Source organism: Caloenas nicobarica, chromosome 2, assembly GCF_036013445.1.
Source record: "Caloenas nicobarica isolate bCalNic1 chromosome 2, bCalNic1.hap1, whole genome shotgun sequence".
Classification (NCBI taxonomy): Eukaryota; Metazoa; Chordata; class Aves; order Columbiformes; family Columbidae; genus Caloenas; species Caloenas nicobarica.
In genome coordinates, this window is record NC_088246.1 from 40316098 (window position 1) to 40338541 (window position 22444).

General features: G+C 35.5%; 1 protein-coding gene across 9 annotated transcripts in view; it reads right to left on the minus strand.

Moving 5' to 3' along the window:
- The window catches only part of ZNF385D (zinc finger protein 385D), a 428288-nt gene that overhangs the window by 57477 nt on the left and 348367 nt on the right, over nt 1–22444 (minus strand). For all 9 annotated transcript variants that reach the window (XM_065630222.1, XM_065630223.1, XM_065630230.1 and 6 more), the window contains one exon: nt 9333–9495. In XM_065630222.1, the coding sequence (XP_065486294.1) occupies nt 9333–9495 (163 nt within the window). The remainder of the gene's footprint in view (nt 1–9332; nt 9496–22444) is intronic.

Sequence of the window (22444 nt, forward strand, 5' to 3'; positions counted from 1 at the left end):
ATTAACCGACAAAATAAACAACTACACAGTAGTAACAGGCTTCTGAATCTTTTACAATAAAAACTTGAAAGAGCATCTAGGACTACAATACCATATTTTAAAAATCCCTAGGCTAGAAATGTGGGAGCCTTCAGACTCATCCTACGAGATAGTGTCAATGCCATTCCTAACATAACAACAAAACAGACCATGGAGAATGAGTCGCTAAGCAGATACACACTAAAGTGCTTGATCCAGTTTTTAGAGCAATACTGATGAATAACTGAGAACAGATAACTGATAAACAGAAGATTACTTCCAAGATTTCTAGTTGTTACAACTATGGGCATGCAGTAACCAAGCTGACATTTCTCTGAGATACTACGAAAGACCCTATTTAATATTTCCACAGAGATTTCTTTTCAGACATTAGAACAATACCATTGTCAGTATCGGACTTTCACACTGATTCAATAGGCTGATACAGATGTTGTGACTGACAGCAGCTTCTATCTGCAGGATTATTCAAGCACAAAATTGTTGTCAAGGCAATCCCAATCAAAAGCAGCTGGGTCCACAGAAAACACATGGTGTCCATATGACAAAGCTCTCAGCATACATAGATGCCATCAAAGAAGGATTTTATTGCACATTCATGATCAATTGAGGCACACATAAATTACTGTAATTTTTATATCGCCATTTAGCTACACTCTGAAAGAAAGAAAAAGCCCTAGTTCTACAGAAGAGATCAAAAGAGAAGCTATTGTCTTCCAAATTACCATCAAGCTCTAATGCAAAATTGGTACAACAGTCTGTGGAATGCTGATAACATTTTGTGCTGCAGTTAGCTACAGATTGTCTGAAGTATGGAAAAGTCAAAGCATAGGTGATTTAAAGTGAAAGATGTGGTAGCACAATTAAATTTTACTGGTTTGGGCTGATTAAGAGAACTGACAGCTGTGAATCAGTATTCTCTAGTTTCCAAGCAAATGGCAAGAGAATCAGAAAATAAGAACATATTTCCAGACTATAGTTTATTTTAAAGATTTTTCATTCGAATAAAATTAAAAAAGAAAAAGTTGGATTTTAAGAACTGAGTGATTAGGGAGCGGGCCATGATGTCCTCTAGTTGGCTCTGTAGTCCATCTGTGTTGTGCTAGTCGCCAGGCACCTACTCCTCACTTATTATTTCACACCTGCAACTTTGGAATGCTCCACCCAAAATATCTCAAACAAGTTAATATGAAGTAAAAATCCTTACAAATTCAAGCTTCAAGGTCATTGTTCTGTTTTGATGTGTACTAAAATGTTGACCTGTAAACAAAATCAATTTATATGCAGGATCTCACAAGCCTAAACCCCAAATTAGTCTGTTAATTCTGCTCTGCCCTAAGCAATGCTGATTTGATCTGAAGAAAGCACTTGCCAAAGCAAAAGCACACTTTATGATATATTAAAGCATATGGAAACAAAACAACAACAAAGTTATACAAACAAATTGCACTGAATTATCTTCTTAGATTAAACATCTTTAATATAATAATTCCATATGCAAAGGTATCCACAGCCTAAGCCGTACCATCGAGTTGCACACTGGGATGATACAGTAAATTGTTTCTACATCCAGCAGCAGATTTTGAATAGTATTAAGTAGTATTTTTATTTTTAAATACAGTTGACATCTACATCATTATTAGAAATATTATAGAATTTATTTTAGTTTCAACAGATTATAAAAAAAATCTGCTGTCTATAAAAATGCTAATAAATAGACAGTGACACTTTTAATTAAATATATCTTCATGCCATAAATACAGCAGTATGTCTTCCTCAGCTTTCCTTAAGAAAGGAAAACTTAGGGTCATTTTCCATTAAGAAAAAAGGACTGAACATATAACTCAAAGAGTAAATGTTAAAACAGGGTAGGTTTACCAAGCAACACCAGAAATAATCCAATAATTCTTAATATATGGAAGGCCTCATAAACCTTAAAGCCTAGCCATTACCAAAACTTATGTTTATAATAAAGAAAGAAAATAAGCTCAAAAGCTGAATGTAGGGGAGATAAAATGAAAGTGGAAATAAAAGGAAAGCAGAGATAAGAGGACACTCATTTTCATTTTCAAATAGGAGTTTCTTTCCATTACAGTTTCTGGAGCTGAACCAGGAACTGCACAAATATATCTACATACAGAGCTAATGCACACCGGGCTTTGACTAAGTGATAAAAGCAAGCAAGCAAGGTGTGCTAATCCACAATATGGAGGAAATAACAGTTAATTACCCATTGAGAACAGAGAAGGGCAAATATTGCAAACAAACATGCACCAACATATTCACACAAATATATTAAAAGAATATTTCTTCATATTTTTAAACGACACTGCTACAGTACTGGTCAATTATATGTTGTTCCTCTATAAGGATTCATATGACCAAGTTTTCACTTGAACACTGTTTGAAAAATTTTTCCTACAATTTAGAACAGAAGTTTTGAATCTTAAATAAAGCAGCACATACTGACTATAGCAGAGTCCCTCACTAGAGACCTGAAAGAGACACAAAGTTCTAATAGGACATGTTCATTAGGACACCTATGGTTGACTGTCATATGAGAAAGATGAAGTTAATATTTTAATACTACACCATACATAGTCCATCAGTCTACCTTTATTAGGCAATCATTTTCTTTCTATGCCTAAAAAATTAGATGAGAAAAAGGTTCATTTTTTTTAAACCAAACAAAAATATAAAGAAACTATCTTCCTGTCAGTGGGAAATCTAAAAGCTATTCAAAGGCATATTAAAATTTCCACTTGACAGACAGAAATAGTGTCATTTGTTAGGTAATCATTCAGAATTAGCTAACACAACTCAGAGTTTGAACACTGAGCATCAAACACAGAGCGATTAATGATTCAGTTATAAAGAAACAAAACCTGTGGAAAAAAAAAATTACACATTGTAGGAATGGGTGATTTGGTCACTGAGGTTGGAATTTATCTCAGCTAACTTTAGATATCAGCATAGCAGTTTATATCTGACCTAGTCACCTGAGGTGTTTTTTATATTTTTTCCCAGGTCTTCATCATTCATCAGATTTATAGACATTTACTTTAGAATAAGATGACTTGTGCCTTAGACTTCATTGACATGATTTCCTCTCACGCTAAGGAGAAGCCAGTGCAATTAGCGTCAATATGTATATCTATAGTTGGTCCAAGAAATTCCACCTAGGCTATCAATGTGTATTATGTTTAATACCCTCTGCTCTTCTCTCCTTCATATATTCAATAAAACCAAAAGTATAGACGAACGGTCTAAGCACTTCAGTGGATTTCATTTTGTTATAATGCTCCTTGCATTTGAAGCTGAGTTCTCCACCTCCGTAATGGCAGAGGACATCCTACATACTGTCTAACAATGGCATCGCCACTCCCCACATCTCTACAGACCAACTTCCCCTCCAGTGTAAGCTGACGTTGGGGCAACAGAGCTGCAACAGTTTTTACACCTGATATCTGTAGACTGTTGAGTCATCCCACATAAATACAGTCAAAGGTTGCAAGGGTGATAAAATGCACTATGGAATTTTTAGAAAAGGCGCCACACACGAAGACAACATGGTATGTAACAGGGCATGAAGTACACTTAAAAAGAATAAAACAGCTCTGAAAACAAAACCTCTGAATTTGCCAAGTATTTCAACAGAAAGACATACAGAAACAATTTAAAATGCAAGAGAAAGAGCTTTGCACTTCAAATAGGTCCCATCGAGGACGTTTTAAAAAAAAAAATTAATTGCATGTAAAATACATTTTATAACAGTAATGCATGCTACATAAATTCAACATGACTTGCCTGATGGGAAACTAGTGCAAACATATTAAAGCCATGCATTAGCAGAGTTTAGAGATTTGGATCAGTCTAACTCATTTCCATTTTAATTATTTGAGCTTATTCTTATTTTTTTCTTATAGTTTCTGCAATCTCATTTTTACAAAAAACCACAAAGCGTAGTAGAAAAAATGCTGGATGAACTGCCAGGCTCAAAAGTTTGTGGTCACCTGCACAAAATGGGGGCCAGCCACTAGGAGGGTGCTCCAGGAACTGATATCAGTACCAATATTGTTTAAAGTCTTCATTAATGACCCAGACAACAGGACAGAGTGCACCAGACAGGTGTGTCGCCATTCAGAGAGACCGGAGCAGGCTGGAGAAATTGGACAACAGGAGTCCCTTGGAATTCAATGATGAGAAATGCAGAAGTCTCACAAATGGGAAGCAATAACTCTCTACACCAGTCTGGGCTGGGGGCTGACCACCTGGAAAGCAGCTTTGTAGAGAAGTACCTGGGATCCTGATGGACACCACTTTAAACATAAGCCAGAAGTATGTAAAAACACCTGATGGGGTCAGGGTCAGAGAGAAAAAAGAGCCAGAGACTCTTTACAGTGGTGCCCAGTGACAGGACAAGACACAACAGGCACAAACTGAAATAAAGGAGATTGGACATAAATACAAGAAAAAAAACTCTGAGGGTGGTCAAACACTAGAATGGGTTGTCCAGTAAGAGGTTGAAAACTAAAAAAGATGCTGAGCATCCTGCTCTAGCAGACTCTGCTCTGACCTATAGGAGTGACCTTGTCAATCTCCAGATGTCCCTTTTGAGGTACCTTCACAGAACCTCAAAAATTCCGTGATCTTGCAGCATTTGTGGCTGTCAAATTCTAACATATCTTCCCATACTTCTCTATTTCATGCCATCTTCCTTTCTTCCCCCTTTAAAATTAACCCTGACTTACCACATAATTTCTGATTTCTTTCTCCTTCTTGCCTTCCTTTCTTATGCCCGAGACCTTGCCAGACTGACTGCTCTCTCCTAATTCACCTGCTCTCCATTTCAGAATTATCCCAGCTGGTCTGAAATAGTTATTTCAGGAGTGAATTTCATCTGCTGATCAGAAAAATCTTATCACTTCTTAGATAAAAAGAAGAAGGAAAAAAAAAAAGACTGAAAAGGGGTAGCACAACTACAATTTTCCCACAGAGAAGAATTTTCATATGTGCTAGTGAAAGAAAAAGAAGAGAACTTAAGGTTTCTCCCATGCTGTTACCCACACATAATTTCAATATCTGGAAAAACAAAACCAAAGCCAACAAACAAACAAAACCCAAACAAACCAAACAAAAACACAAAGCAAAAACAAAACAAGAAAACCTTCTTTCTTTTCCTTCTAATCCATCCTTCAGTGTTTCGATTTCTTGTGATGCCTTTTTCACTTGAACATTTTTATGCTGCTGCTCTTTTAAAACTACCACCTATTACATTAACAGTGTCTACCTCTCTAAGCTGTCTCATGTAAACTGCAAGCTTTTCAGGATAGGCGCCAGTATTTTGATCTCTGACAGCACGGTGGTCTCTTCGCTGTTAAGACTGTACTAATGATAGATGATCTTGTGTGTGCCTTGGCCCAGATACACATTTTTTCTGTTCATCACATTTTGCTCTGTTTTTAAGAGCTGTTCATTGCATTTAAGTACATAGGGTTTAAGTCATGGTGTATAACATTCAAAAGCAACATTAAAGACTTTGCCATAATGATGGCTCCCAATTCCTTGTTTTCCCCCCTTGGAAAGGTCTATTTCTTCTTCTCTGTTGATAAGAAATTATTTAACTCATGCTGAGTTCTCTGCTGAATAAATAAAAATAAAAATAGCCCAAATCGTCAAGACCTAATTAGTGATACTGTGGTCATGGAGAGTCCTTTTTAACTCCAAATAGCTTTGGAAAAGATCAATATTTAGACATATGCAACAATTATAGGGATATGATTTTACATGGATATAATATTGGACACTGACTCTAGATTAAAAAAAACAAATCTAAGTGCATGATAATGACTTTACTGGACAGGACATATAGTTAGGATGACACAACACAGTCTATCTAAATATATTCTGAAAGGTGTTCCTAAGTATCTGCCCTTAACAGCCAAAACGAAGCATTTTTATGAGGAAAATAAACCTTGGCAGAAAGGAGGTGTAATTTGTAAAGCTATCAAGGACGTTTAACAACTTTATTTCAGGGAATATATATGCATATATTTTAATATATGGTGAAAATATGAATTTTTATTCTCAGCCCCTGAATTGGAAAATCATTAAATATTGAAATCTGGCTTGTTTACTATCATAAAGTGGGCTTGGTTTTGGAATGGTCATGTTTTCTGTTTTTCTGTCCTGAGTGACTACTGGTATCACATAATAAATGGTAAATACAGATGAAAGAAGGATGTTAAAAGTTCCCGCATGTTGAGAATGGCATTGTCCATTACGTGACTGCCAACACAATTCTTCATGATATTTCATTCCCCCAAAGATTTCTCAAGTTCAAGCCTTCTAATAATTCTAAAAGTTTGTATAAAGGGGTAAAAAAAAAATTAGCAGCTTTCACAGAATAAGCAAAATTACCCCATTTTATGTTTTTTCCTTAACACATAGCTTAACCACCAGGAATCATTTATGGAAGTTTTTAAGGAATCTTCTTACATTGCAGGTTGCAGTCTCCATTATTTATTGCAATAACACATGCTGGCACCACGACTAACAAAATAGTTCCAGAATAAGCAATGTAACAAATTGCCGCTTTAGCCCTTGAATCATTTTGTATACTGTGTGGTCTTTTTCATAATCTTCGTTGCATAGCACTGCAGATTTCCTGATGACATTTTGCTTACTGGAGCTGCTAAGGGTACACGGAACCACTGAACTGAAGTCCTGACCAATGTGCTGTGTCTGACATGTAATTCACCATTTAACCATTGCTGTACATGATATATTGGAGATGATACAAACACGACCTTATCCTTGGTATATTTGGGATCAAGTATTAATCCTCATTGGAGAGCTTCAAAATACTGTGAAAAAAGCTTTTATTCTGAATGATCACAAGCGCAATTAGTAACAGAACTGATTTAGATTCAGGAAAGACTAATTAATGAATTATATTTATTAATACAACTATTCCTTCAGAACTGCATGTTACTATCAGAATACTTCACTTTTACACTGATCACTTACAAATGTACAAACAGTGCAGTAAATTAGTGCAGTAGTGCAGTAAATTCTGATGTTATTCTGGCTTCCAGAAAATATTATGCTCTTAAAAGTTCTATCAGGTAAATATAAGATACAGAACAACAGGAAAAGAAAACAATTCTGATTTATGAAAATTTTAACTTGTCATGTTTGACAGAAAATTTCATCCTTTTGGCTACCCAAAACTGTCCCCCCCCCCCTTTTTTTTTTCCTACTGCTTTACATACATCCTTGATTCTACAAAGGATAATTCACATCAAGGATGCTGTTCTGCTGCCAGTCACATCAATGCTGACCTGTAAGCACTGCACTTGCATTTGAACAGAACTGGCTGCCTTTCCTTGAATGCGACCGGTTGAATAGGGCTTTCACCAGCAGTTGAATATGGCTCTCAGCACCTTGTAAAATTGTCAGATTTTGGACTGTTTGTCAATTTACATCAATATGTTTCTTTTAGAACATCATTAAGGTCAATACTTCTAACGTAGAATACATGTATGTATACACGTACATATGTTCTATGAAATCAAGCCAGGAAGTCACAAACAATGTGTAAAACTGAGGAAACTTCTGAGCAGGCCATTGCTTTTGTGCACAACTAGATTTCTGATGTTTTCTTACTTATGCTGATATAAAAACTGATTTGTACTACTGACCTTGGATACAAGACAGTTCATATATCTTGTCAGGGATCTAATTCAAAGCCTGATGGAAAGACTCAGACTGGATTTAAGGCACCTTGGAAAATCCTTCAAACTTACACAGCAGAAGATAAAAGCTTCTGAATAATACATTTTAAAGCTTAAAAAGATCTCTTTTTTCTTCAGTTATTTTTTCCAATCACTAGATCATATTCTGCAAACAATAAATCATCCCATACAACATCCCCCCTTCTGTTCTGAATATGTCAACAGGTATCAGCAAGAAAATCTTTTAAACGTATTTGTATATTTAGAAACATATATATCTTCATAAATAACTTCTGACATGGTTCTTATTCTCCCATGCTTCATTTCTTTCATCATAGAAACAAAAGTACCCAGAAGGTTCGCTCTTTCTTTCTCTCATTTTTTTTGATAAGAAACATGAAAATAATGTAACAATTGTTTTTTAAACCAACCCCATTAAAATTAGGATATAAATCTCCCTAAAAATATGTTGTCTATAATAAAGGGCTGTAGCAATGATATATATAGACAGAGATATAGATGTAGCAGTATAAGTCTATAACAAATATAGCAAAGATGTATCTTAAGGAAAGTACTACACATGTCTGCAAGGTACCTTTTTGTTATATTATAATTGGTTAGTGTATATCCATTTACAATGCTAAACTTACTGCAGCAGAATTGGTTCCAAATGAGCAGTTTTCAGCATCAGCAGAAAGATCTCGTTTCACAGCTTTGGCTTTTTTGCTGTGGCTGTTTTTGGCTTGTTTGGGGAAAGGAGGTTGATTATCACTAAATATGCAAACTGTATCCCTTCATACACAAGAACAGTTGTACTCTGTAAGATATTAGACTACCCTTCAGTAAACTTACAACCTTCCTTTGAAATTTCAAGTACAATATCCACATATTTTAAATGCAAGCTTAATCAAACCCTGTTGACTTTACCAAATACTCACATACATTTTATTTGCAAAGGAGTACCTTTTACCCACACAATAATTTAAAGGATATTATTTCAGTCTGAAGACTCATTTAAGCGGAATAATTGGCATCAATAGCACTTACCTGATTGTGTGGAATACAGGTTATGCAGCTATTCCAGTTCAAAACCATGCAATAGCCATTTTTAAAAAATAATGCAATGTTTGAAATTTATGAAAATTAGGTTTTCACTAACAATGCTTTTCTAAGAGGCTTCTAGACACAAGTAGCTCAATTTGCTACATTGTGGTTAAAAGAAATATGCCATATGTTATTATTTATAGATGCTGCATATAGACTAGGAGGTTTAGATCAGCTGACATGTAATAGTTAGCCACTATAAAAATTAATCAAATCATGAGTATTGCATTCCATCCTAGAAGAACAACAAGCCTCTTTTCACTAAGAGAAATTGGTTACATGACTATCATACTCTCACCAGCCTATTGAAAGGTCTAAAAGAAATCACTATCACACAGAAAGATGGACCGAGCATGAATCAATGAGGCAAGCACATAACCAAACAGACGTGGAATTCAACAAGAAAAAAACAAAACAAAACAAAACCAACAAAACCAACGAATATTGTCGCTTAACCTGTTTTGTCAGAGCTGGTATTGATGGTATTGGTAGTGATGGAGGTGAAGGTAGTCTTTGCGCTGTCCTTGGTAGTAACAGATTTCTGCTTATTTTTCATGGCTTCCAGTGCTTTGAGCTTCTTGGCATGTTTAGTGCCTTTGTAGTGGGCCGCAGCCTGGCTCTACAAAGGAGAACAAAATGAACCATGCAATCAGGCTCATTTCTAAACTGGCATTCTCTGTATTAGTACAAATACAGACTACCTTTCAATAATGGGTACCATTCACATTATCCAAGTAGTGACCAAACAGTAAATTATATTTAGAATGATGCTTGGAAAACAATGGAAAAAATACTCAAACAACCCCAATTCGATAAATACAGTATACCACTGTATAACAGGATATTACCTTCAGACCAAAACAAGGTTGTTTTAGTCTACCATGCTACTATTAGTTTTTCTAACGAGACTTTTTTTTGCTTTCAGGTGAAAAAAAAAAAAAATCTCAGGCAGCGGGGAGGAAGGCACTCTCCTCTCAGTAGCTTTGCACTTTTCCAGTTTCTATTTCCAACTAGAGATTTTGTCAAAGCTTCTTTCAAAGAACAGATTATTTTTGACAGTGGCATCAGAAACATCTCAGCAAAGACTGACAGTAAAAAACAAACTAAAAATCCCCAAATCAAAGTCAAAGTCCAAACAAAAGAAAATAAAAACATAAAACACTCTCTTTTAAAGATCATCACCAAAGATTTAACTGAATTTGTGGCAGACATGCAATTAGCTGGCTTTCTTAAAAAAAAAAAAAAAAAAAAAAAAGGATTACTTTTGTCCACCTGCTACAAAAGGTAGTATTTGAAATTCAAAGCCAGGAGCATCCTTTCAAAGGAGAAAGCTCACATAAATCCTGTCACAGTCCCAAATATATTTTGGCTACTTGATATGATTAAGCTAAAATAGATTTGTACGTCCATTGCTATTAAGATTTGTGTATTACTCTGAAAGTATCTTTATTATTTTGAGTTAACACCAACTTTTCTTCATTTAATTTGTGTTGCAAATATATGTTAAGAATAGTATTTGAAGTATACGATTAAACCTCATATAAAGCCACTGGAATTAGTATGAATATTCAGAGTTTATTTCTTCTCTAATTATCTAAACTCTTGTAAAAAAGATAGTCTTCCAGTTAATAAGTTAACAACCTGGAAAATTCCTTATATTTTTATTGCTGAACTTCAAACTTTATTGAAAGCAATTTCTTTCTTGCTTGAAAGACAAATTATTAAGGCTCTAGAAAAATAGTGAAAATCTAGCTACTACAGAATTGAAAAAGTGAAAAGCAACTATGCTGGATCAGCCCAAGGACCCACAAAGGTCAGTATTTTGTTTCTGGCATGAAACAACAGCAGATACTTAAAATATAAAAGAAAGGTAAATGCTTTCTATTGTGGCATCAGAAGAAGATGAAAAAAACACATGCAATTTAGTGGCTACGAACTCAAAGGATCAAGGGGATAAAATGACACGGTCACTCAACTCGCTGAGCCACTCATGCAGGTAGAAGAGTCCTGCATTATCTAGCATTTTTTTAGTCATTAGACCATCACTTAATGTGCTGAATTCTGGGGAGAGAGGAAGTTCTAGTTGATATCACAATAAGAGTGTATCTTAATTAATCTCAAGATGGCTTTCAGTTTTCATGAAAAGTCATGATTCCTCCCAGATGCCTGAGATTTGAGAAGCTCAATGTGAGTAGGCAAGAAATGAGAGACCTTGTCTAAACCAATAAACACATATCTGACTATGTGTATACATGCATAGATATACACACATGCATACGTTTTTGTTGTATTTTGAGATGCATCATTCAGTTTAGTTGAAAAGCCAGTTTCTCTATACCTAAAATAATGTAAATGTTGTATTAGGTACCCTTATTGAAAGAACACTGGACAATGAAGTTATTAATTAGAAACAACTTGAACAGAAACAGCACAATCATGCACCTTTTACAGTTCCCAACACATAACATTGAGACATACTGTAAGCCAAATACAAACAGTCAAGAGATGTTAATTATTGTTAAACTGAAAGACCAGCGTCAAGTTACGATGATGCATTAAAAATGACATTATACAGCACATCCTCATGTTGCTATCATGTCAATTATTTTTACAGTTTCTAGTCAAATTTAATTATCAGTCAGCTCCAGAGTCTGACTGCACTTGTTTTCCCTAACTAATAGTGTCATTCTTCAAATATCAGAAAGGTAGTCAGAACATGGGCCTTAATACTAAATCACAAATGTTGAAATTAGTTTGATACACAGCTCAACTTTCTTCACAGAATTGTTGGCAGAGCACCTCAGGTTTATGTCTCCTGCACCCAGAGTTCTTTTCCCTCCAAATTCTCACAGCTACAGCTCCACAAACCTAAACTCAAGCACAATGTTGGATGCATAGAGATTATACAGTGAGACCCTGTGCAGAAATTAGTGACCTTTCCAGTGTTCTGAAATATATGAATGAAATTACTCCAAAGTAGAAATATGTTGCTCAGATTTACAAGTATGATGGCTGCTATGCAGAGTTGTCCATTACTATCTTCCCATGGAGCACTGTCAGTTTACCCAGCCTCCATATAAAGGTCTTTATGACTTTTTAAATTTCAAACTTTAAAACTCCATCCTCTGTGGGGATATGAAGCCACCTGAGCTTGTTTCAGCGTAACTGTAGCTGGCACATTAATGGTAGTTCCATGTAAGAGCAGACAGATTGCTCCTAAGCATTTAACCATCTCCAAAGTAGCTTATGCTGAACTTTTACAACTTTTACACCTTAAGAAAGAGCTTGCTTTCTTTTATCACGGTTTCCAAATTTACTTCTCACACCACAGTTTCCATGTTTGATACACAGAATTAAGCCTAGCACTGTGAAGACAAGTCACTGTCAGCTAATGTGTGACCCAGTCAGTGAGGAAGCGTAAGAAATATGTCAAATATTGCTGGTGCAACATTACAGTGAACTTTAAGAAACTATATCCATTCTTGAAAAAGAGGTCTGACAACAAAGTAAAAGGTAGATTATTACTGTTATCTGAAGTTGAAAACTCAAGGATCTTCAACTGAATTTTGAGGGCTCTGATCCTATAAATTACATGGAGATAAACCCTGGTCTACGAGAATTACTTCAACGAAATGGCAAGGTTTCTAAATAGTAAATCACTTTTCAAAGTTATTTGTAATGAAGTCCTGCCTATTTGATCAGTACAAGTCAGTTTAAGCACCTCTTATGCAAAACAGTTTCCTCTGTTTCCATGTATCTGATAATAATTGTACCACAATAATGATACTGTACCACAATTACCATAAGGACACCACATTACAAAGAAAATTGCAATGTGTAAAACATTACGAGGAAGACAAAATATTTTAAACAATGCAGACAGTATTCTATTACAGTTACAGCAATCTTATCTACATGGAAGTCTTCAAAATAAGTTTGCCTGCCTGACTAATGTACTTCAGAGAATCCTACATCTTCTCACATTTTTTAGGCACTGATCCAACAAAAACCATTGTGCTTAATTTTCTGTATTGAGACAAAAAAGGGTCTCATCCTTTTCTCAGAGGGTTTTCAACTTAACAGCACTGCATCTTCCATCCTTTTCTTGTCCCTCCTGGTCCACCTCATATTACCAATCTTGTTTTCCTGCCTCAGTCATTCTTTCTAGGCAATATCTTCATAATAAAAGCCAGCTCAAAGAAAAGAACTTTAAAAAAAAAAGTGTAGTGAATATGTTTCACTGATTCTTCCTCACAAAAATTCAATCCAACTATCCTCCTTTATGTCTTTCTTGTTTGACAATACATTTTGAAAGATGTCCATTATGGAGAGTGCTCTGCTCCATGCTGCCATCTGGCCAATTAGTAGCAAGGTTGCAGTCTGTCTGCACCCTCCTACATCCCCAAACAAGGGCCGAGAGTGCTGAAAAGGCCTTTTTGTCTGTCTGAATTTTCAGTAGATCATGTCATGTCTCTGTTTTAACCAGCTGCTGGATGCCATTGTCACCTCTGCTGTTATTCCCAGTACAAGACTATCAATTTTGGCTAACACATCAGCAATTGATGTCAGGAGTCAGGATCTTCCAGAGTAAAAAGCTCTAAAAACAACAAAAAAAGAGTTTCCAGGTTCAAACTAATGCTGTCAGTGAGCTGGGCACACATGGAAAGCAGTAACAGACAACTACATAAGCCAAGAGGGCTTCTGTCCTTTGGTGAGGTAAGTTGTTTATTAGATGACAATCCTACACATTCTCTTAATCTCCGAGTACAGAATATTTTCCTAAAGTTTAGCTGTCAATAGGTACTTCAAATATAATTTTACAGATATTCTAAGCACACAAGAAAGTGATGGAAACCAAAAGACCTTTTTATTTTTGGAACAAGCATCCTATCTTTTTCTGATCACTCTAAAGTGGCCAATCCAAGCTGACTGACCAGCCTGGCCAGTCAGTGATAACATTACTGAGCAAGGTTGCAATATGCAGCTGAGACATCTGTACACTACCAGGTATGTGATATTTACATAACCTGAAGTGATTTCTATGGAACTTCTTCACTAAGCAAACTAGAGTTTACAGAAAATTTAAGAAGCCTTGAGATGCCCAAGAGTTGGTTCTGCTTAGGGCAGGGCTTTTACTGTGAGCCACAGATAAAATGAGAATACGATTGTACGGTCTTTTGCAATTAGATGTATTTAGTCTATTTAATAGGTAAGTCTTTTATTTGAGGCTATTTTAAAATTTCAAAAGTAATTTCTTACAAGGCTTACTGTTTTGTTTGTCAAGTGAATACACACAGGGAATTCAGGATTACTCACAAGTCCTGTGCTTACTTTCTAGAAAACAGAAGAATTCCATGGATTTCAGAAGAGCTTCACAGACTCCCAGTACATGAGAAAACCAAACTAAGAATCTGTGCAAGCCTTTGCAGAATAGGTTATTAAGTAAAGACTTAGAATGTAATTTTAAAAGGTGATGTCAACACAATGACATGTTTCATATTGAACAAGAAGAGTATCGTGATTCTGCCTGATACATACAAACTCAATCTGCAGTCAATTATAGTGCAGATAGATGTTGCCTGTCGTCATTTCTTCCTTCTGCTAAGCTTACCGTTATCTTCTGAATTGTGTCATTTCAATTTTTTGTGCACTCTATCATCAGCACAACTCTGTAATACAGAGCCAGAGATCTAATTACATTATGGACTTAGACGTAACTGTAGTATAAAATGCCAAGGACGTGTGTAATATGACTTCTTTCGGATATGCTCTGAGAGAAGGCTTTTGCCCCCTAAAGTATGACTGATCAATATGCCTTATTTCCTAGATCCAAATGTACAGTAACAGTGCAAGTACCAAAAAAGGACCTTTCTGTGGAAAACAAAATATTTTCTATTATTACGGCAGAATAAAATAAATGTCCCAGCATGTTAATTTCCAGGTATTTCATTTTCTCCTTCATAAAGCGATTATTCAATACACTCATGAATGTAGCCTGAGACTCAAGGATCAGAGCGAATGGGTACTTTCTGAGCTCACTAGCTCCTCTGGGTTAACAGTGCTGCTCCATCCCCCTCCCCAGGCTTGGGCTTCTTCCAGAGCCATTTATATAATGGTGAGTGACTGCATCTGGCAAGAGCCTGCATCACATTGTGAGAGGTTGGCATCGACCCCATTCTTATGGTAAAATCATCCACCCTATAATAAAATCAAATATTTTCATTATGCAAAGGAAAAGCTATTTTATCCTGGTCAGATGCAGAAGGTCAAAATTTCCTATTTAAAATTGCTTGTCCCATAACACAGTATCTTTATGACTACGCATCTGTTTGTACTGTAGGCTGCCATTGACAGTGGCATCAACTGAAACTATCTAAGCAAGATACAAAAAACTGCCTAGATGTAACACACTTCACACTGCATTCCGAGTAGACATATACAGCATCAAAATATATATATGAAGGGAAGATCGTCATTGATCTCTTGGCACACCTGGCGTTTTTCTTTTAAGGACACCAGTACTTCATGCAGCACAACATAAATTCATTGTATGTTGAAATTCAATAAACCATCTATTTGTTTTACCATCTGTTTTATCCTTTTTACTGTTAATACAGGTCAGTTTTAAACTCACTGACAAGGTTACCAAGTTCTGATCTCTGGAAGTTTTTACAGACTGACTTCCATAGTAATAATGGTTACTTTTTGGGGAACTCTTTTGACGGGGAGATTAAACGTGCTCTTTTGAAAACTACTATAACCAATGAAATTAACTTCAACATTTAATCTCATTTTTACTGTATTATTGGTAGCATCATTTATTTTCTCCATGGTAAATCTTATTGTAGTTAGAGTTTCAAGAGAATATTAAACTAGTTTGATTTTTTTTCACTCATATTAACCAAGTGATTAATCTTAGAATGAGACAGAAAGTTAATCTACACACACCACTATGTGCTACTCATATGATAAAATAAACCATGTATTTATTCAGCTGAGTTAACACAACATAAATGCTACCAGTTTTGAATTTGGAACTGTCATATTTTGAAATGAGAACGTGAACAAATTATATATGCCATTATAATTTTGTAGAAGTGTACCCCAGCTTCCTTCCACTAGCAGCAGACAAATTCACATATCTTTTATGCTTTGTGTTAATTAACACCTTTTGAATAATACGTCAATAATGGCAATCCTAAAAGTGGAAGCTGACATACAATCTATCCATGAAACAACAACAACGACAAAGTTCACCATGATACGGTATGTTGTGATTTACTTCATAATGAGTTCAATAATGTAAATGTACTTCCATCTTCAGGTTATGCATGTTTACCTAAAAACAATGGATGTATTGAATTTAAAATAACTGCTTTAGAGACAGTAATTTTCTGAATAGTGTTGAAAAGTTCAGTCTTTTCTGAAGTAATCTGAAAAATAACAGTGATGGATATGTAGCCAACATCTTTTTGAATCTCAGTTTGTCACAGTACATGCTGGCTAATGAGATTCAAGAGTGTACACATACACTTACTTACCCAGAGCCTCAGTTCATTTAGAAACTGTACGCTGACCATAAAAAACTCAATTCCCTCTACATTCAGCTTGTGAACTGGTAACTAAGGAAAGCTGAGTGGGCAGGTTCAGCATAGCTCATTGTAGTATTTTCACCTGGTTTCTGCTGCCCAGGAAACCATTTTTGTCTGCTTACATTCATAATAGCAATCTCATTGAACTCTGAGTTTCCAATTTTTTTACTGAATCAAAGCATCAGGGAAGAATAGTGGTAAGCTAGACACAAAGATACTACAAAAAATATTACAGAAAAGAGGAAAAGCTTAAAAAGTGTGTATTTAAATTCCATTCCAGTACAATTTGAACTTTATATTTGAAATCACAAACAAGTTAACACAACTGGTATGTACGAAACCTCAGAAGAGAGTACATGGAGATATTTTCTCTGTGCTCTTAAGCACAGTGGTAATACTTTTTTTTTGGAATTACGGTTTTTAATACTATAGCTATTAGAAGTTTTCCAAATTTCAAGTTTGCATTCAGAAAAATGTTGATTTGACTTTCTGATTCTTTTACTCAAATATACAGTTACATAAATTTTTTTGTTTGGATTTTCAATTTATATTTCAACAGTTATTCTAATATAAATCTTTCCTGTGTCCTTTAGATCAGCTCCTACCCATAAGCAAAACTTAAAAACCCATCAATAAGAAACACAAATGCTCAAATTTCCTGATTCCAGCTCTGTCTTACGTGGACATGGCTGTAGCTAGGTGCTTCCCAGGTTAAGTCTCCAGCCTTCTTGTAGAAGGCTGTAAGTACATGTAAAATATGATAAGGAATTAATATTAATAGAAAATACATGCCTAAGTGGTGATAAAAACTAGTGGCATACTATGGAAGTAAATTTGCATCAAAAACTAGTTTTATCTAAATGATTAGCCAAGAAGAAAATATTTTGAGAAAAACGATCAAAATATTCAGAAGGAACAAAGGTTTGTGAAGTATAGGAAAACTTGAACATAGATCTGTCTACAATACAGTTATATTTATTCCTTTACATACTTTTGTTTCTTTTGTCTTGCTTTCAGCCATTCTTGAGTGACTGTGTAACACATTCAGAGCCTCAGTGAAGTCCCCTAGATGCTGTATATACCTACGAGGTTTGCTGGTACAGAAGTTCTACCAACTACTGCAGGGTCATAGCCTTAGTACTTTGAATAACCTCTTTTAGATATACATAGAGCATACAGACCTACTTGCAATGCATGTTAGTTATAAAATTGTTTGTTTGTTCTTAAAGTAATACATATATGTGGATAGATAAATTTATTCCAAAAGTTATGTGGACTGAAAAATGGGGTTTATTTATTAACAAAAGTAGGTTGTTGTAGTATCTTCAACACAGAACAGGCAAAGATATCTTCCAGTACAAAACTGACAGGTCAGCATCTTTCACTTCTGTAAGCTATCCATTAGGTTCTATGTAAGAAACCATGGTCAAGGATACAAAGCAGTACACAAAACTTAATGAGAATGTTCTGACAATACTTACTGTTTACACTGCAGTTACATTTTGTCTCCTTCCTACAAACCTTCATTCACTCTACCTTGCATTACAGTGAAATCTGAAAATCTGGGTTTTTTTCCGTTGACCAAAACCAAATACTTACTGAGGCTACAAGAAAGCAGTTGCAATTCTACAAACCTTACTGGATAACAGCAGCCCATCTGAAATCAACAGGACATTTTATATGCTGAAGTGTTACAGGATCAGTGCCTAAGAGATGCTTGATATTTCAGGTTCAGTCACACCGGCTTTCACATTTCCCATCTTTAGCCAAGCACAGGCTATGAGGTTTGAAACTGGAACAGGTATATGAAATTGTATGGTGTGTAATATAAAAAAGGTCAAATTGGAAAGGTATAAGAGCCATTTCTGATTTTAAAACCTAAGACATCATTTAATGTTTTAGATTTGCTTGAGCAGAGATTATTGAAGGAATGAAATTTCCGAACAGTACTGAAATCTAATGCTGAGACTCCAAGCTCTTCAGAGCAGGCAAATCCCTTCATATCTATTAACGATATTTATTAACATATTTATAATTATTTATTGTTCTTTATTAGTTTCATGCCATTCTTCCTCTTGTTATTGCTCAGTGCCGATTCCCATCCATGTATAGTAACTGTAACTCAAATGAAAGGAAAAAAACCAACCAAACAAAAACCAACAAACTTCTCACATCTCAGAATTAAGAATAACAGATAATCTGATATATTTAAATTAGTATAATGAAGGCAGTAACATTTAACAGTTTTCCATCCATGTCCACCAAACATTGGAATGTTCCTGAAGTGATTAAGAAGTCCTATAGTTTAATAAGGGAAGGTTAATTTAACCTTGCACGCATGACCTTGACACCTGAAAAAATGCTGACTCCATTCACAAAACACTTGTATGAAATAAGACTTTTTGTTCCCTTTTTATAAAATTTTAGCCATGGACAGTTCATGACATCACTAACCAAGAAGAGATAATACTATCAGAACTAATGAGGTATTAAAATAGCTCAATGAATAATTAAGAATATTCAAGATTCCTCTTCCTTCTGTCCTTCAAAACTAATTCTTATAACATTGCCATTTCCATCAGCAGATGTATAAAAGTATACTGTTCTTAAACAACACACTGAAGCCCCTTTCAAAGTTTTGTATTGAGATGTGAGTTCAGAACAAAGCATTCCTGTCTAGACTTCTGAGGAAAAAGAAAATGTCAGGAGAGAAACATTGCAAGTTTTCACATAGCATTAGTGGTAGATAGAATCTCCTGAGAAAGTCTGCACATGGGACATGCAAACAATGAGATCAAGCAGGGCTAAGGAAAAGCTAACATGGTCCCTATAAAATTACTTCTGGAAAACTGGCTTCTGCAAAAAGTTGTAGGGATTTCTGAATCCTCTTTGAATAACATGAAAACAAGAACCTTTAACTTCACTTCCAATCATGAACTGAAACTGTGAAAAGCTCTCAGTTTACACTTCTGACATCTTACTGCTGTGATGGTTCTCAGTATGCCTCGGTATGCCTTGCAACACACCAAACTTGACATCCTACTGGAAACTTCTGGCTAAATGAAGACAGAACTCTCACTAAGGAAATATCCTAGTAGGTTTCTAAGCTGGTGTTGTACATTTGGGGTGCACGGACAGTTTGACACTGATTTGGGCACAATGAGCTCCAGCATTCTTTCTGGAGCTCACCCATCACTAAGGACAGGTGAAGCAGCAATATGGGACAGTTAGGCTTTCATGTTCATATCCTCAAGACTTTTAAAAATGAATCCTAAAAAAAATTCTTTAATATATTATTTTTAACACTACTATTAAATTGCTTAAACCAGTAAGTGCTTTTTCCCTTGGGTATGTATTAACAATTTACTTTTTGCAGACAAATGCACAAATATGATTAGCTTTTGCAAATTGTTCCTTATTCTGTTACTGGTAAGTAATTTTTATATTATTACAATGTCAACAGATGCTATTTTCCACTACATATTCAGCAGTAATGAGCTAATTCAATGTATTAAAACCAACAAAAGATCTTCAAGAATGAGCTACTTGCTTCAACAGTCCAAGCTCCATTGAAATCTATGTTGAAATCATCCATGATAGGAAGTTAGCAAATTACTTGAGAAAACCTGTTGCAAAAGAAGAACTTTCTTTAGTTCATTTATCAAATGCTCAATGTGTTCTGCTACCTTCCTACATGAATATTATCGATCAACTTCTTGCATATTGATTTGGAAGTTATTTTTTTGAGTGTAGCTAATATACTTCATTACTTCTCTCATAAAGAAATGATATTTTGGCAGGAGCTTTGCAACTGTTTCAATATTCACTCCTATGAATTCATTATACACCAAAATCTAGAAACAATGAACCATGATGTTTTCATTGCCCTTTGGAAATGGCAAGGACCTCTTTGCTGAGAGGAAAAAACTAAAAAAAAAAAAAAAAAATAGCAAGCATGTTAAGTTTAGATTGTGTGGATGAAACCTGGTGCCACTTAAGTCAACAGAAATGCTGACATTTATTTCAGCTTGGACTGGCAATTGAAAGCAAGTGCGATGCTCCACCTGGACCCAGTGGAAAGAATTTAAAGATTGATGGACAGCTTTTGAGTGAGCCAACAAAACAAAACGTAAAGAAACACATCAATTGAGCAAAAAAAAGCCATTGTTTCACCACAAAAGTGTATTATATGCAGCTTGGAATATACTACTTGTCTACTCTCACTGTAGCATTTGTTTGGGTAACTCTACATCATCTTGGTTGGTGCTATATACTCATACTCGGCTGCTACTTGTATGTCACACATACATACACTCTACAAAACATTGACGAAATGAAAACTGAGAACACCCAGAACAATATCACTCCAATGGAAATGACTTTTTTCTCTGTTCTTTCTTTACCTGTTTCTACTTAACACTGCTAGAGACAACTACACCATTTGAGTGATCTGCACAGGAACATTTTCCTGTTTCTTTTATATTACAGCAGAACCGTTTGTGAAAGGTGTGTGTGTGTATGCATATATAGCTACACACATACCACACGCAAGCTGCAATCTCACCAGAAATATTAGATGGAAAGGTTTCCAGTGTTGAGTACACTTGATATATATGTCCAGCAGACATCCAGCTATAAAAATAACAAAGACTCACATTTTTGTCAGAGAGATATAATCTATTGTCCTGCTTTTTTTACTGAGTTGCATATAATCTGTGCAGCAGTTTATGGACAGATATAAAGCCACAGCATATATCAGAAACACTACATAATGATATCTAGGGAATAAAACATCAGAAGGTGGCAGATAACCTTTATAGCTCTCAGTCTCAACTGAATCTAGGTGACTATTTTTCCATTTTAGAGTAATTTCCTATTTTTGATCCTGGAGTCAAATTACATCTGAGTCCATCTCATTATAAAAATACAACCAAAATGTAATAAAAATAAATAGAAGAACTCAATTTATCTCCCAAACACAGTGCTTTACACTATAAATCATTTCCATAGTGGCAGTTATTCCAACATGAATGAATCTTAGACAGACTGAAAACCCAAGAACCCTACCTTAAAAGAACCTTAAGGGTGCAAGTTCAAATAGTGGATTTGGAAGGGTAATAGCAGACAGCAAAAGTTGTGGTTGTAAAAGCAAGTACTTGCAGGTGTAAATTGCTATGATCTATCAAGATTATGATAAATATTGCCAGCAAGTCATGTACCTCTGCCTGAGAAGAGCTGCTAACTCTCCCAGGACATCTTCCTGTCTTTGAAAGTTCATGGTGGCCCTAATGGTTGGTACCATATCGCCCCTGTGACCATATGTCCCCTTCTTGTCAGAACCTCATGAGGTCCCCACTCCCAGCTCTGGGTGAAATGCCCCCATGTGCTACCTACTCTGACAGCCAAATAATAAACTGGATAAATGATCAACACTTAATGATGCATACATTTACCAAGTAATAAGAATTTTGAACTGTAGAGCACTGTGACTGTACCTCAAAGAAAGGGTGAGAGTAGGATCTCAGATACTATCAGGAGCTCTACTGAAGACAGTGAACTTCAAGAAATTATACTCTCAAAATGAGATTCCAAAGGCTGCCCGGACAGCTGCATAAATTTCATATGCAGTGTGTGACATCTGACAGCTTGCAGGTCTGTTGCAAACGCATTTACGGAGGAACAGGACAATTAGGCCAAGGTCAGGACAACCAGCTTTAGCACCCAGAGTCCTACCAAGCACAGACAAGATTTAAGTTCTAATTATTTCCCAAACTTTCTCTTTATAGAGAGTTGAGGCTTTAATCTTTAATTCAGAACTTCTGCAGTTTTACCTTACAGATACAGTTTCAGCCTCAACATTTTTGCCCTTCGGTCTCCTAAAAGATACATTTTATTGCATTCCAAATACAAAGCAGATATTTACTTCCAGCTGAGAGTTTTAAGATGTATTAGCACCTTCAGGCTTACACACAGTAA